Here is an 18,072-nt window from a genome sequence, read left to right on the forward strand (position 1 = left end):
CACACAGTCAGACACACAGTCAGACAGACACAGTCAGACACAGTCAGACACACAGTCAGACACAGTCAGACACAGTCAGACACACAGTCAGACACAGTCAGACACAGTCAGACACAGTCAGACACAGTCAGACACACAGTCAGACACAGTCAGACACAGTCAGACACAGTCAGACACAGTCAGACACACAGTCAGACACACAGTCAGACAGACACAGTCAGACACACAGTCAGACACAGTCAGACACACAGTCAGACACACAGTCAGACAGACACAGTCAGACACAGTCAGACACACAGTCAGACACACAGTCAGACAGACACAGTCAGACACACAGTCAGACACACAGTCAGACACAGTCAGACAGACACAGTCAGACACACAGTCAGACACACAGTCAGACACACAGTCAGACAGACACAGTCAGACACACAGTCAGACACACAGTCAGACACACAGTCAGACACACAGTCAGACAGACACAGTCAGACACACAGTCAGACACACAGTCAGACACACAGTCAGACACACAGTCAGACACAGTCAGACAGACACAGTCAGACACACAGTCAGACACAGTCAGACACAGTCAGACAGACACAGTCAGACACACAGTCAGACACAGTCAGACACACAGTCAGACACACAGTCAGACAGACACAGTCAGACACACAGTCAGACACACAGTCAGACACACAGTCAGACACACAGTCAGACAGACACAGTCAGACACAGTGTCTACATGAGGTGGTGGTGTGCCTTTTCCCCTTCCTGGCTGTGTGTCTTCGGTTGGCTCCCACAGTGTCGGTTTGCTTGCCAACAGTTATATCTCTCAGAGTGGATGCTAGGATTTACATTGCCGGCCAAAACGTCTAGAAGTTTTACAGTTTACCGGACATCTGATTAAAAAAAATAAACTCCACATAATTTTTAAGATAATTAAGTGTCCTGGTTTCACCTTCACGCAATGCGATATCACAGTGACAATAATGGACAGCTTTGTTTAGGCATCTGTGTTGAATGCTTCATCTTCAAATGCATGTGCATTGTTATTGTTGTTATTGTTGATTTGTCACAGTTTGCAGTTGACCTTGTTTTCATTACTTCATTACGTTCACTTCATTACGTTCACTTCAGTGCGCGTGCCAATCTCTCCATCTCTGTAATCACCCGTTCACAGACACAGTCAGACACACAGTCAGACACAGTCAGACACACAGTCAGACACACAGTCAGACAGACACAGTCAGACACAGTCAGACACACAGTCAGACACAGTCAGACACAGTCAGACACACAGTCAGACACAGTCAGACACAGTCAGACACAGTCAGACACAGTCAGACACACAGTCAGACACAGTCAGACACAGTCAGACACAGTCAGACACAGTCAGACACACAGTCAGACACACAGTCAGACAGACACAGTCAGACACACAGTCAGACACAGTCAGACACACAGTCAGACACACAGTCAGACAGACACAGTCAGACACAGTCAGACACACAGTCAGACACACAGTCAGACAGACACAGTCAGACACACAGTCAGACACACAGTCAGACACAGTCAGACAGACACAGTCAGACACACAGTCAGACACACAGTCAGACACACAGTCAGACAGACACAGTCAGACACACAGTCAGACACACAGTCAGACACACAGTCAGACACACAGTCAGACAGACACAGTCAGACACACAGTCAGACACACAGTCAGACACACAGTCAGACACACAGTCAGACACAGTCAGACAGACACAGTCAGACACACAGTCAGACACAGTCAGACACAGTCAGACAGACACAGTCAGACACACAGTCAGACACAGTCAGACACACAGTCAGACACACAGTCAGACAGACACAGTCAGACACACAGTCAGACACACAGTCAGACACACAGTCAGACACACAGTCAGACAGACACAGTCAGACACAGTGTCTACATGAGGTGGTGGTGTGCCTTTTCCCCTTCCTGGCTGTGTGTCTTCGGTTGGCTCCCACAGTGTCGGTTTGCTTGCCAACAGTTATATCTCTCAGAGTGGATGCTAGGATTTACATTGCCGGCCAAAACGTCTAGAAGTTTTACAGTTTACCGGACATCTGATTAAAAAAAATAAACTCCACATAATTTTTAAGATAATTAAGTGTCCTGGTTTCACCTTCACGCAATGCGATATCACAGTGACAATAATGGACAGCTTTGTTTAGGCATCTGTGTTGAATGCTTCATCTTCAAATGCATGTGCATTGTTATTGTTGTTATTGTTGATTTGTCACAGTTTGCAGTTGACCTTGTTTTCATTACTTCATTACGTTCACTTCATTACGTTCACTTCAGTGCGCGTGCCAATCTCTCCATCTCTGTAATCACCCGTTCACTCCCCCCCCTCTCCTCTCACACATTTGAAAGTGAAAGCATGTCTCTGATGTGAGTGTACTGTGTGTGTGTGTGTGTGTGTGTGTGTGTGTGTGTGTGTGTGTGTGTGTGTGTGTGTGTGTGTGTGTGTGACTGAGTGAGAGAGAGAAAGAGAGAGAGAGAGAGAGAGAGAAAGAGAGGGAGAGAGAGATCTAAAAATATGAGAGGCACTGTTTATTTAGATTTGTCATGAAAAACAACAACACACATTATTAGATTAGACAGACAGACAGACAGACAGACAGACAGACAGACAGACAGACAGACAGACAGACAGACAGACAGACAGACAGACAGACAGACAGACAGACAGACAGACAGACAGACACTCTTACTGGGGTATAGTACTCCATAATGGGGTAATGCAGCTTCTTTCCCTTGGTGGTTCGGCCAGTGAGGAAACAGGTCTGACAGATATCCACATTGAACTGCTTCAGACTGCGATACCTGTCAACATCACATAAAATATCAATATAATGGCCTCTTCGAGTGTTCGAGTGTGTGCTTCTAGTGTGTGTGTGTGTGTGTGTGTGTGTGTGTGTGTGTGTGCGTGCGTGGGAGCGGCGTGCGAGCGAGCGTGATTGTGTGCGTGCAACCCGTGCGTGCATGCGCGGGAGTGTATTAAATGCCTCCAAAATCAATAACTCTGACAAGCAAATTCACATAGAATGGATTATACTCGCTGATAGCACCATTAATTTGCGTGTCAATTGCAAACTATCTGACCCGTCTCACGCTAAGCTAGTGTTGCATTGCAGCTAGTCCTAGCAAAGGAAGGAATCAATATCGATTGACTACATGACCTATTTGTCGGCAACAATTAATAGATTGTTGACAAACAAGCTGCAAATGATCCTGCAACGAGTCCGTCAGTAGTGCTCTCCGTTTGGGCAAAGAAGCAGCTGGCGTGTCAATTCAGACCAGACAGAGCTGTACTGGGTTGTTTACAGCATGTAAAATGTGTGTTTGTCTAGTATCTATCCATCTACAACAGCCAGTTTAAAACATTAATATTCACTATCTATGTGCATACAGCAGTTTGTGTCTGTCAGGTGTGTTTCTGTCCGCACGCACGCACGCACGCACGCACGCACGCACGCACGCACGCACGCACGCGCACATGCAGCTACCTGAAGCCCTTGATTGGACACTGCTTGCATACATAGCACTTGGCCTGGTGCTTGGCGGACTCTGCCGCGGCCACCCTCTGTAGGACCGGCAGCCACACCATGGACTGCGGCTCCAGGCTCATCCACTCCAGGAAGTGGGACACCTCGATGGCAGGCTTCCCGGGGGCCTGCGGAGAGAAGGTGGGGCGGCAGGGGAGGGGAAGGGAAGGGAAGGGGAGGACGGAGACTGTAAACAACCCAAATATAGAGCGCATTCAGATCTGGGCACGAGTGCATAGAGTAATGAGAAGGTGTGCTTCCCGCTCTTGGCTGCCAGCTGCACTGCAGAATGCTGAGTGTTATTTTAATTCTGAGAGTGTGCTTTCAGAGTTCAATTATGACTCTAGGATTTTGCAGTGTAGTCTTACAAAGAGCCGTCTCTAGAAAGAAAAACCCCACAGATAAAATGACTTCTCCGTGTCCTAGGAGCGTATTAAGTGAGAACACCATTTTAATCCCCGTCTTTGCTTTATTCTTAATTTTCAAGGTTTTCAAACTGCTCTTTGCTGTTAAAGAAAAATGTAAATTGAGAGCAACCGTAAAAAGGGGTAAAGCGTTCCTGTGACGCCTGCCTGCATGTTTTACATGCTTGTTCTTGTGTTTGTTCGTGCGTGCATGCGTGGTGTGCGCTGCAATGCTTCCCAAGACAACCTGTTGGCAATGACAGGGATAAGAAGGTATTCGGCGGACTGATAAAGGAACGACTCGTCAAGCGCCGAAAATCCGTAATGTGCTAAATTCTTCATTAAGTGCGCATCAGAGATGCATTAGAAGGTTGATTTCCCCAAGGCTTTCTCCACCGCTCAAGTGCAGCAGAATAATTAATGTGTGTGTGCTAGTGAGTGCGAGGCTGAGAGTGTGTGCTCTATTAGGTGCATGTGGGGCTCACGGGGTCTTTGTGGTGCATAGCCGTGTATAGCAGGTTCACAGGGGATGAAGAAACCGCCGCGTGCACTCTCTGGTTGAGTAGCCAGCTTAGCCTTGGCATGCCTGGCACCTGGAGACAGCATTGGCTATTCTGAGCACGCCACCATGTTGCTAGTCAGCGTGCTGAGCAGATGGAGTCTTTTAACCATATTTGGAAGCTTTGCGACTTTGCCACCATCAAAAAAACAAATGTTGTCTTCAATAGTTGCATGCTGAAATGTGCATGACTATAGCCTCGACACAATTAGAGAATATGTGCTCAATAGAAAACATTGACCAATGCGTGACATTTATTGCAGTAATTAACCACTTAAAGTAAGCTTAAACTTAACTATTTTATACTTAAAAAAGAAAGAAAGTCCCATCTACTATGATGCCCTATACTTAGGGCATCATCATGTTCCAACATCATTCATCTCCAGGGACAGTGCTTTTACACCAAATATAGGAATAGGACAATGAATTCTTACTGTAACAGGCCAGAAACACACATGTAACAAAGACTACCAGATATATTTTAGTCCCGTACTGTATGATTCATTAGTAATAATTACTGATATAATTGACCCTACTCACACAGCAGCCTTTTTGCTCCTGCAGGCCACTCGCCAGACGGCCTCCACAGGCATTTTACCTACTAGTAAAACGGTTTGACATGTTAAGGGAAAATGTATTTATTTTATTATTGTAAGCTTGGAGTAGAATGAAGCATCCTTTACTTAAGATCTGTCTGGTAAACCATGGAATTAAAAGGTTACGAATGAGGGGTGTCTGATGGCTCTGTGATACAGCCCATAATTATCATCACTGCCGGGAGGAAATTTGGCAATGTCAAAAACAGCTACTTTTCGGGAAATGGTAATGGTTCCATTGATCCAATGTAGTTATTATATTTAGTCACAAGCTCTTTTTCAATTGATTAAATATTTATACAATCTAAAGATAGACGTAACCACGCGTCATCCCTATTTTGGGCGAAGTAGTGAGAATTGCAGCTCAAATTCAGCGGTGTGTTATTTCTGGATAATGACCACTCGGCTCTATAACAGAACACTGCCTAATCAAAGGCTCAGAGCACCTGGCTGCTTGGATTTTATGCTGTAGGCCTGCCCTGTGCCCAACATGACAGCCATGTAAACTAACACACAGAAACTAAACAACATGCTTTCAAGTATCAAAGTATCAAGTTTCATACATCAAATACAGTAAGTCACAAACCAATTATAATAGAATTAGGCAACACAGATAAGAGTATATGATGCTACACAGCCACACCTCCAAGGAGCTTGATGACAGTCAAGTCTTCTAACGTCTATAGGGCACAGGTTGCCCCGTGACATTCATCATATCAATAATCCAACCATGTTCTACAAGCACAATTTCCATGTACATTAATGTGAGGTCATGAGTTTGTGTATACTGCCCCATGCATTATCTAATACTAATACCGCTTTTATAGTAAGTGCATTAACGGCAACCTGTTTAATGTACGATTAATAATGCATCATATGTTACATATTATGTAACATATGATGCATTATTAATGTGATGTAATGTTTAGCCTACATCTAGCAACATTTCAAATAAGCTCAGAAGACGTCTTGATGCATGAGGTAGGGTACTGCACGGTACATATAATAGCACAAGACGAACATTAGCTCATTTCCTGAGCTGGTCCATTTATAAATGGCTCACAAGGGTATTAAAGTCGTATTGAGTTGGAGACACAGTCAATAGAACATAATAGACTTAATATATTTGAATGGTTCCTGATCATTAATTTCTTCAAACACCGCTCTTTGCTCAAGTGTCCAAATTATTAGCTGTGTCCTCTTTCTGAACGAATACTCAACCCTGATTGATTGAAGTGATTTATTCACAGACAAGCTGTCATTAGTGGTATAGCATTGAGTGATGTTTAGCATATAAGAGTGAATGTCAGATCTGCTTAATTAGACCGTACACATTAGGATGGTGGCGGTACAGTATGTTATTGAAGGATGTACAGCCAGCTTGAGATTGGTGCGTGCCTGTCCTGACCTACAGACACATGCCATTAATGTTTTTTTTTAATAAAAATTTGATTTTGGGTAGTTCAAAACCTTTTAATCAGTTTTAAGTCATACAGCAATCCACCGGACAGAATGGAATAAGAGGCGCGTTTTGATGACGCCATCGCAAAAAGGTTTGTCGTGCCGGTGTGCAAAGTATATATGTTGTTACTTGTTTACAATGGGAAAGCAGAAATTGCTTACGTTAACCATAAGCATCAAAAACATGAATTTTCATTTCATAATATGAAACCAAGTTGTATATGGCACGTCTGTCTACATGACACAGTACTCACTGAACCCATTTGTAAAATGTAATTCAATTTGCTTAATTGATTAATTGGTTATTCGATTAATCGATTATTCAATTAACCATTTCATATAGCACACACACACACACGCACTGTGTGTGTATGTGTGCATGTACACGTGCTACGTCGTGATACAGTACTAGTTGTATGTGCGGGACATGTCCTCACCATGCGAAAGCAGCTGCGGACGCTGGGCTCCACGTTGCTGCCCCCGAAGGCAGCCACCTCGCCCAGCTGGCGGGGGATCTGGATGGCCTCGTGGAGCAGCAGGCTGAGGTGCCGCTGATCCGTCAGCCCCCCGGCGGCGCCAGACGCCTGGCGGAACAAGTCTGCAAGTACCGGGAGAGGGAGACACAGCGGGGCCATCAAAATCAGCGTGAACAACACGGCACCATCAGATCAGTCACTGTCTGTGTTGACAGCATGCACGGAAAACGGTCCTTTATATACTTGTCATCCGCTCATGGTCGCAGCTGTCTATATATACAGTACACGCCTCCCTACATATGCTTGGCAAACCCGAGTTACTCATTGTTCTGTGCATGTCTGAATGGAAATGAGTCACTGCACTGCAAATCAGGACATCTGTCATTCGAGAATTGACCATTAACCATGAAAAATGATTTTCTGATAATAATGAACTAATTTCAGAATAACCTTGACATTTCCTCAAGACAGCATTCTGTCAACAACATTTTTCTTGATGATGAAATCCTCTGTTTGGCATGTGAATCTGGTCAACCTTCAGTTAGGTGAAGTGGAAACTGGAAAGTATATCAATCAATACTTTATTTTATTTCAGAACCAGGGAGATCCATGTACTGTACATACATCACAGTATAAAACACATACAGTACAGTAGAAAAAAAAGAACAGGTTCTCAATGTTTCAATACTAGTAGTACAGTATTGTAAATGGAGTACTTAAGTACTCCACTACAATCATTTGAAAACTTTAGTTAATAGTTAATTTATAGATTTCGATTGTTATAATGAATACATTAATCACTTCTAAATCTACTTTGGCTATTTTCAAAAGATTCATTTTGATGCCAATACTTATGTACTTTTACTCATGTCAATTTTTACATTGTGGTGTTGATACTTTTACTTAAGTTGGTTAGATACAGATGTAGGACGCTTTGGGAGGCCGGTCTGGTCTGTTCACAGAATGTTAATGCTTTTCTAGTCAGACTTTGAAAGAGCCCTCAACTCTGGTTGCCAACTGCCTTGAAATACAGATGTCATGGCAGCTTGCCAGTCCTATCTGTATTCTGACTGACATTCTCTCCTTGATTGTCTACTACGTAGGTTGTGGCTGCATTCTGGTGTATATTTCCTGGATGTCTTCCAACCTGCAATCCCCTGGCTGGCTACTATAGCCTGGCTCAGCCAGTGTGCTTTCTGGTCAAGAGGGGCGGGCGCGCATAGAGCAAGCGCTGGAGAAATATTGGTTCACCGATCAGAGCCACCCCACCTGCCCCCCTCCGCTCGTCCCCTCCCTGGTAGAAAACAGCAGAGAAAACCAACGTCACTATATTGAGAGCGACGGCCCTCTGCACTGTAGTTCAGTCCCACTCCTCTAGCCCCACCCCCTCTGCACTGTAGTTCACTCCCACTCCTAGACCAGGAAATGTCTCACGTTCGCCCAGGCTTTACATTTTTGAGTCGTAGCGAACAGAAATAAAAGCCTGGATACCGAGGCTATAGCTGGCTACTAATACCTGGCAGTGACCTGTACTCAGTTATCTTATCAGCTAGCTAGAGAAACTAGCTGGTGCTTCTACTATTGGGTCAGTTAAATCTACAGTTGATCCTTTGTTTAAGAACCTGATATATGTCTGGCATCTAGTAACACTAAAGCCTGCCTCCCACGCAGCTCCAACCGGGAAGACTTGGCATGGAGATCTATTAGGAAGACTATACGCCGTTTGTTCAATGAAACGAGAGACGTTTGGTCCTCAGTTGATTCCGTCTACTGGTTAATTCGGACTTCAGTTATCTACTGAAGTCTTCTAGTTCCCTGTTCTGCATCTGGGTTCACTGTCTGCCTTAACAGAATGGTCCCTTATTTGGAAACTAAAAAGGCCGTTCCCTCATTGAAAAGAACACACCGTTACTTATTTTTGGGAATCAGTCAATAACACACATCTTACAAGTTAAAATAACACATATGCATAATTATACTATAATACAGGTTGTTAATATGATATTCAAAAACTGTATGCATCTATATGGTGAGACTGTATCTTTTTTTCTGGGCAAAAATATTGAATTCCGGGGTAGTTGACAATCCTAGGAGATGGCAAGCATCTACTGTAGGTGTGGCAGGCGATCCTAGGATGGTGACAGGCATTGGAAGTCACTGTCAGTATAAATAGCATGGGGCTCTGCCTCCGCGCTCACCACCCCTGCCAACTGTGCAATCCTTCACCCACACAGGGACACCTGCCATTACCACCTGCACATGAACCACTTAGAAGCACCATATACTTTGTATGATGAATAGCGAAACTAGCCGATCTACAAGCTTACAATGCGTTTCATCACAACCTATAATGACGTTCCCAAATAGGGATGCCAAAACAGACAAGTGTGTGTCGTCTGTTTGGCAGGGTAGAGTGTTTATTTTTTTATATGAATTGTCTGATCATAAATCCAGAAGACCTGGCCTTCAGTACACAATCCAGATATGATGTCTGTAGTTAGTGTCAGGAAAATGTATCTTCACACACCAGGTTGTCTCTCCGTGAGAAGTTACTTTTAGATCTTATTGTCTCCACCAGGCCGAAGGCATGTGGGGAGAGTATGTTTTGCACTTCGTCCGTCCGTGTGTCCGTCCGTCCGTCCGTGTGTCCGTGTGTCCGTGAACAGCTAATCTCGGCCACCGTTAACCCGGTCGATGCCAAATTTTGCACACACACTCCCTGGATGCCAACGATGAACCTCTGCCCCAAACTTTCCAGAACGGCCTGTTATAGCGCCACCAGGAGGCCGCTTTGTGCAAAACAAGTTTTTTCACAGTACACCTACAGATTTTGTCCAAACATCACGCAAATTAGTACACAGTCTCTCTAGAGCCATTCAACGAAACGGGTCTTTCAGATTTCTCAGACTCCATCCTGATTGGTTAAGATTGGCTTCCAAAGTTCACAGGAGTGCTCAGTTACAAACAAAATGCTGCAAATCATGAACACATCGCGTGATTTCCGTGAAATTGTGCACGCACATTCCCACTAGGCCGAGGACGAAATGCCACATGAACCATTTCAACTCAGCCTCAAGGTGGCGCTATAACTGGCCGAAAAGTGTTTTTACCTCTAACTGCACGGATCTGTGGATAACCTGGTGGAGACCTGTGCCCAGAAGGGCACTTTTTCTAGTTTTATCTTTTTTTCTTTCCCGGGTTCGGTGGTGTTATTGGAATGGGAGTAAAATCCATCTGTCTGGTACAGCAACCAAGTAAACCCTTATATCTACTGTACTATAAACGTTTCTGTAAAAATATGACTGTCAAATGGTATTTCGCTGAGCTCTGAAGCCGGGGTGGCAAGAAACAGGCCAACCTGGCAGAGAGTGGCATCTCATATGCCCACCCTGAAAAATGACAGAATGCACAATCTGAGCACAGATTCATTTAATCCCACTGATTGAACCCCAAATCTGTATTGTTGCTATAGTTCAGTCTTTATGAGTTGGCAGAGACAGTGCACCATCATGAATAAACTTGGCATGGGTTCGACAGCATGCTGTCTGGGAAGTGGTATCCAGCTGCAAGCTGTTCTGGGTCCAACTACAGTACAAGCATCTCTAATTTCTCCCTCTCTCTCTATTTGACCCATATTTACAGGGCTGGCTCATAAACTAGCATTACAGAGAGACAGTAAAGGAGCCTCCTTCCATACCCCAGGGCCGGGCTCCAATAAAATATTGCAGCCTAATTGAAAATCGAAATGGGAAGCAGGGAGTGCCTAAGACAAAGAGATATGAGAGAGAGACAGATAGAGAGAGACAGGCACAGAGAGAGAGAGAGAGAGAGAGGCACAGAGAGAGAGAGGGAGAGGGAGAGAGAGAGAGAGAGAGAGAGAGAGAGGGCGCTGGGGGTGTCTGTGGAGTTTCTTTGGCATCAAACACTTGGCTAAATAGCCCTGGGTGTACCTGCTAGATGTACAGGGGGCTTTCTCCATTATGGCAATAGAGTAACCTCCTCCATTAGACTAAGTGGATGTCTTTATGTAATGCTGGCAATCAGAGCAGTTTTGTTTCGCTCCATTGTTTGCCTGGAAGAGACGCATTAGGCACATGAGCGAGCAGCACACTCACATTTATACTTCTCTTGGACGTCTGCGCTGCACAAGCTCACCAGCCCCACCTTGAAGCTGAGAACTCGCATCTTCCCGTTGCGACCGCTGGCAGGAAGGAAAAAAAAAGGAAAAGAAAAAACACTCAAGTTTACAGGGCTTTTGGGACGCTGAATTACGGAAACAATTTAATTCCTATTTCTGTCCTAGTTTCTAAAGTTGGTTCTGCTGTGTAGAGAATGACAATGTGGACAGGAATTATGTGGCTCAAGGCAGCACAGTGCAGGTCACAGCCATAGTGTGAAATCGCATTAGAGAAAATCCAAGAGTCACTAAAGGCACATGATAGTGTGTCATGTCCACGGGCACACAACCAGAAGAGCAATATCACATATCACTCTCACTCACACACACACACACACACACACACACACACACACACACACACACACACACACACACACACACACACACACACACACACACACACACACACACACACACACACACACACACACACACACACACACACACACACACACACACACACACACACACACACACACTTGCGTGAACAGCCTGTTCAGTAGCTAGTGGCGAGGCCACTGGATTCTGTTATGTGCTGACCCTTGCTAAAGGGGTCATGTTGATTTCTTTATACCCTTGAGGTGTAAGGGTGTGTGCACTGATGTGGGATACTACCGGGGCTGGCTGTGGGAGGCAGTCTGGGGCAACAGCAGGTGTTCAAGACTCGTTTGTCTAAATAGCATGCAGAAAATAGCAGATCTACAAGCACACAACGCTTTGCATCCACAACGCGTTGTAGATCGTCTATTTTCATTATCCGACACTGTCAAAGTATAAAAGAAGGTAGTTCGTATCGGAGAGCTCTGCCTACTGACACATCTGGGGAAAGCTGCATTTAGTGTAAGGGCAATCCTTCAAATTGGTTTTCAAAGCAGTAGGTGTAGATGTGTTAGTGGAGCTTTTCTCTGCTGTTCTAACCCCTGCATTGAATTTAGATTTCACAAGACATATTGGCAAGCTATGTCTGGCTATGTGAGACTAAAGTCTCCTAGACTGTAGGAAGTCTGCTAAACCGCATTACATTTGGCAGAAGACAAAAGGGTCACGGACGGAAGAACGGCAAACGGCTCAGGGAACAGCCTGGGAAATCCACGGAGGATGCACACTGACTCGTGTCGGGCGGGTTGAAGCGGACGTAGCAGTCGCTAAAAGACAGCATGCTTCAAGCAGTTGTAATTCGGAACAAGGAACATTATGAGAGGATGGAAAGTGGAGCATTCGTCACGCCGAACCATTAGAGTCAGCCTGGGAACATTAGAGCCGTAAGGAGACAAATGCGGGAGAGTCACGGGAAGAAAAAAAAAAACGTTGCTGCCATTTTGGCTCTGCTGGTAAGATTCAATTGAGGAGGAGACCTCGCTCCGACCCGGGGACCACTAACTGTCAGCGGCTCTCTCGCACACACTTTTCACTGTGTGTTGCGTGCCATCTTCAATATGTCCCGGGTACCCCATGTGGTTCCCCCTGGGGGGGATACGTCTCTCCATTGCATGCCCCACTGCGAGACATGTCCTCTTGGGGAACTTGTTATATACTCTTACTGTGCGTACTGTATACGTGAACTGCCCTCAGTTACACACACACACACACACACACACATCTCTGAGTGGTACTGTATGTGCAAATACACACACACACGCAAACACATCTCTGAGTGGTACTGTATGTGCAAATATACACACACACACACACACACACACTTACACTTTCAGGCAGACGCACTCACACACACACACTTAGAAGACGCACACACGCACGCTCATTCAGACTCACTGCCAGTATTTATCGAGAAAGCCAAACACAAAAAAAAGTAATTACTGAAATTTATGTGGAGGGTAAAATTGCTGATTTCCCCTCATTAGCAGCAGGTAGTTAAGGGCCACCAAATAAATGTACAGCTCCGGGAGGGTGGAAAATACTGGGGTTGCTTCCCTTACTTCCATTTATTGCTTGGCACTCACTGTATTCTCTGTTAAAATACTGGGGTTGCTCCCTTACTTCCATTTATTGCTTGGCACTCACTGTATTCTCTGTTGACTCTTTGGCTGGGAGAGACGGTCAATCTGGAGGAGAGGGGGAGGTGAACATGAATCCAGGGAGTGTAGATGAGGAGGAGTCTGTACTGAGTCATTGTGAGGCTTGATTGGAATCCTGCCCGGCCTGTGTAATTGGAGGGTCTTTAGTATTGTCCTCGGACAGCATTGAATCACTTAAAATGGTCCGGGGGAGGGGGGGTGGTGGGTTATGGGGAGGTTATGGTCGTTACAACAAATAGTATGTGTCCCGTGTTTTAGGACAGACATTGTTAGGATATGGGTGGTAAGACTGTACAGTATGTTAAAGATGGAGTGCCGTGATTTTTGTACCTTTTCTTTTCTGTATGTGTTATGGAGTTAACATTGCTCTAATAGAGCACCGAAGTCTGACGTCACTTTCAGTACACAGGTTCATATGAGACGACATATCTGCGGTTTCACTGCACCTCCTTCTACTACAGTGAATGGAAAAGTGACTGATGTTAGTCTGCCTCAAACGTTACTCTTTTACCTGCTTTTTACTAACACTAACATTACAAAGATGCCCAAAACATCGGGATGAACCTGTATAGTTTATGGCTGCTCCAACAGTAGTGGCAACACAAGGCTGCTGTACTTTATACCTCAAAGTATGAGGTATAAAGTACAGCAGCCTTGTGTTCCTAAAACAGAAAGATTGGCTAATGGGTAAGACTGACGTTATGTATCTTTCAGGACCTTTCACTGCTTTGTCTCAACAATTACTATATGGCTCTGTTTTCAGCCACCGCGGTAGATATTTTGACATTGTTGTTGCCACTACTGTTGGAGCAGCCATAAACTACACAGGTTCATCCTGATGTTCTGGGCATCTTTGTAGTGTTAGTAAAAAGCAGGTAAAAGAGTAACGTTTGAGGCAGACTAACATCAGTCACTTTTCCATTCACTGTAGTAGGAGGTGGTGCGGGGACACCGCAGATATGTCGTCTCCGCCTACAGGAAATACGTTGCCTGCGACGTGATGAGACCTGTTTCTGAATCGGTCTATAGACCCCCAGCTATGGTTATAATATGTCTTCCTTGTGTATTTTTGAGTGGTGCAACCACTCCTATAGACCGCTATGTGTGTCCCTGGGTCTGTCTTTCCGAGCACGAAATAGCGTTTGGTTGGTTTTCACAACCACTGACACACACACACACACACACACACACACACACACACACACGCACACACAGTATATATGATGATTTGGGGTGATACAGTACAATACAGTGACAGTACAGTAGAGGGACCCCCACATGGTAACTCTGTAATTGCTCAACCATTTCGGATGCGGGGCGGCTCACCGGAAACGGGCCCGCACCCTGGCCTTGTTGCTGTGGGTCTGGAACTTCCAGGGACCCCCCCCCCCCCCCCCCCCCCCGGGAACCCCCACACAGAGTTCCACCACTCACTTCACACGGGTGTGATTTTAGTTTCTTCCTGAAAGCCTTTGAGTCAAAAGGCCCAATTAAAATACACCACTTTTTGTGACATCATAACCCTAGCCCCTCCCCTAACCCCTCCCCTAACCCCTCCCCCATCATCATACAACAACAGCTGTGTTGTGGCCAACTGGTGGTTGTGGCCACATAAAAACATAATTTTAACACTTCCTGTTGAAAAAAAAAGTCTTCCTCCTAGTATAATCATAACTGATCATGTTTTAGGGTGAATAAAATCACGGCACGCCATCTTTAAGGTGGTCTTTATATTATAAGCTTATTTATGAGAATGATGCATTACAATGTGCTTAAAAGGAAGTTTAACACTCATAAGGGTTAATGTTAGGCATGTACTGGGATCTGTATCTGTTATTATGGTTGAGGTTATGGGGGGGGGGGGGGGGGGGGCTATGGAATAAATGTCAGACAAATAATGCATGTCAACAAAAGCAAAACCAAAATGTGAGTGCATGTGTGTGCATCCATACTGTTATGTACAGTGTAATACACACAAACGTTAGAGCAGCGCTGAATACACACCAACCCCCAAATCCATTTAGATCAGTGGTTTTCAATCACGTGGTCCTTGAGGGGCTTCCAGGTAATCCCTAGCTAAATGATGGAGAGTTGGTAACCAAATGGACCCTTATAGATCTTTAACTCTTGAGTAAACTCAAGAGTTAAGTCATTGTTAAACATCTGCATTACTTAATTTACAAGAAGTCTACACAATTAGAGAATGGAATTGTGGACAAAATCCCCCCAAAAAACAGATAAACAAAATATTCTTTAGTTTTGGGTCTGAAAGGCTAAAGGGCCTTTCAAAGTGAAGCGATTTAACGCACCTATAGTTCTTTTTCAATGAGACCTGCGTTTTTGCGCAGAGCAGGCGCGGTGCGACAACACAAGCGTATTTATGTGAGTGCACACTCCCGTGACTCACCAGACCTGGATTCTGTTTAGCTTTTCTTTTTACACTTGCGTTGTCGCGCCCCTCTTGAGAAGACCTGTAGCAGACCTCTCGTTGATCCAGGCAACAACGCCTGCGTTCCTCGCTTCCCGTTTGAAAGGCCCTAAAAATCTCCTCAAATGGTGGTCCGGCTCAAATGCCAAATAAATACCGGGCCTTCCTTGATGTGGAAAAAGGTTGAAAACCACCGATATAGATGAAGACATGCGTGAAGGTCACCATCTACCTGTCGTAGACGTTGAGCAACCAGTTGAGGCACATGTCGACGCAGAGCGGGACGTTGACCGGCAGCGTGCGGTCCTCCTCCAGGCGCTCGTAGAGGGCGGTCAGGGCGTGGATCACCTCCACCACGTCCATCACGTGCTCCGCCTGCTGCAGCTCCTGCTCCCGGAACACCTCCGCCAGGCTGCTCAGCGCCAACAGGTCCACTGTGGGTGTCACAGAGAGAGACGCAAGACAGGCCACATGCGGTACGTCATGTGACAGAATCACAATCACGGTTTTATATTATATATTTGTGACGGTTCCCAGTGGCGTGCACAGACATTTAGAGGGGCAGGTGCTCAAGTGAAAAAAAAGGGCACCTTGTGCAGCGCGTGGAACCGGCCGGTTGCCTTAATAGTGTGATATTTATAGATTTTGGGGCCTAAATAATATATTAGAAGCTTTTTTATCAAGAATTGATCAATGTCACCATGGTCCATATACTGTACAGTGTACACTGTACAACCCCCCCACCCCCAAAAAAAACGTATCTTTTTCCTGGCCACATTGCTGTCCAGAGGGAAAAGGGCAGGGGGTCCTCTAGCACCCCCTAGTGTCTATCTGTGCACGCCAATGATGGTTCCCTGTGTATCATGTTACTGGTATATTATATTTCACTCTAGGTTTATATGGTTATGGTTTGTGTCCGTTTGTTTTGCGCTACATTCATCCATCTGTTCTCGATGGTTCCTATAGATGAATCGTCAATTCCACAGAGTGGTGCCCTGGGCGCAGCCATTACTAAGTTTTAAGCATAGACATAGAAAGGTAGATGCCTCCTCCGGCTATGGGGCATGTGTATCGTATGGCGGCTGCCATTTTCGTTCATGGCGTCTGCCATGTTGGCATATTGGCTGCCAAAGTGACTACTGGCCAATCACACGGCCAGTCACTGGGGAAGGAAGTGATGTCACTGAGGAGGAAATGATGATTCTGACAAGATTCTGAGGCGAATGAGGTATATATAGGTTTTTATATCTGTACCATTAATCGCAGCTTTACACTGATTCAGCACTGATTAGCAACAACCTGGCCTACAGGGCACTGCTCCATGGATTTGTCTACAGGACTTGGGGACAGGGACACAGACATCAAAGGGGGCTTCAGCCCCTGCCCTTTTACCCGTCTGTAAAACACCTGCCCTCTCCAGACCACGAATGCAGCATTTACTACGGTGGAAGAAATGCAAACGCCACTCCTTTCCATGCCATACAGTATACTGAATTGCTTTTGTCCGAAGACTCCTGAACTCGGAACGGAGCAACACATTTGTTTTCGAAATCCAAGTCGTTACACCGCATCTCCAGTAGATAAAGAGTGTTGGGTTGTGCCCCGGAGATAGCGGATCTACAAGTAGATCTGCTATTTTTGTCCAAAAGTGGCCTCTTACGGGATTTCAGCCCCTGCCTCTATAACACTGTGCACGTCCCTGCCTGGGGAGCAGTGAGATGATGGCTGGCCATCACCATCAGTGTGATTGGCGTGCACCTGGGCCCACGTACGTGCCCACGCCCTATAAAAGCCTGCCTCCCCAGTGCGCTCCCAGTTCAGTCTATTTGACTTTTGCACATTAACCCCATGCACCTCCTGTTCACGATAACACATGCAGCGCACGCACGCACGCACGCACGCACGCACGCACGCACGCACACAGTGAAGTCCTTAAACCAGAAACGTAACGCTAACCCTAAACCCTAAGGTGAGTGGGGAACATAGAACCTGGAGAACATAGGGATGACCCCCTACAATCTACACCAAATCTCTTAAATAGCCGATCTACAAGCTCAAAACGCGCCGCATGACAAGGTGTTTTGGACTCGTAGATCAGCTATTTTTGGCTAATGTTCCCCCCCAGTATTTAAAGGGTTAAAACACAGTACAAAATAAATCTTCCTGGCATATCATCAACATACAGTACAGTACCATGTATGTACACTATGGACTTATATTCTTCTCGTGAGTGAGTAAAGCCTGAATAAATGAACCCCAGTAGGTTTCCTCTTCACACAGCAGTTAGAAAGCTCCCATGCCGGACCCACAGTAGCATGCAAGTACAAAGTGTACA

The 18,072-nt window shown here is 45.5% G+C and overlaps 1 protein-coding gene across 4 annotated transcripts in view; it reads right to left on the reverse strand.

Moving 5' to 3' along the window:
* Positions 1–18,072, reverse strand: part of drp2 (dystrophin related protein 2) — a 200,136-nt gene that overhangs the window by 41,672 nt on the left and 140,392 nt on the right. For 3 of the 4 annotated variants that reach the window (XM_083785282.1, XM_083785280.1, XM_083785281.1), the window contains 6 exons: positions 15,970–16,171; positions 13,296–13,433; positions 11,209–11,294; positions 7,055–7,215; positions 3,559–3,725; positions 2,764–2,875 (listed from right to left, as the gene is read on the reverse strand). In XM_083785282.1, coding sequence (XP_083641408.1) covers positions 2,764–2,875; positions 3,559–3,725; positions 7,055–7,215; positions 11,209–11,294; positions 13,296–13,433; positions 15,970–16,171 — 866 coding nt within the window. The remainder of the gene's footprint in view (positions 1–2,763; positions 2,876–3,558; positions 3,726–7,054; positions 7,216–11,208; positions 11,295–13,295; positions 13,434–15,969; positions 16,172–18,072) is intronic. The other variant, XM_083785283.1, reaches the window with a different exon arrangement.

Source organism: Protomyctophum parallelum, assembly GCF_964188405.1.
Source record: "Protomyctophum parallelum genome assembly, chromosome: 16".
Classification (NCBI taxonomy): domain Eukaryota; kingdom Metazoa; phylum Chordata; class Actinopteri; order Myctophiformes; family Myctophidae; genus Protomyctophum; species Protomyctophum parallelum.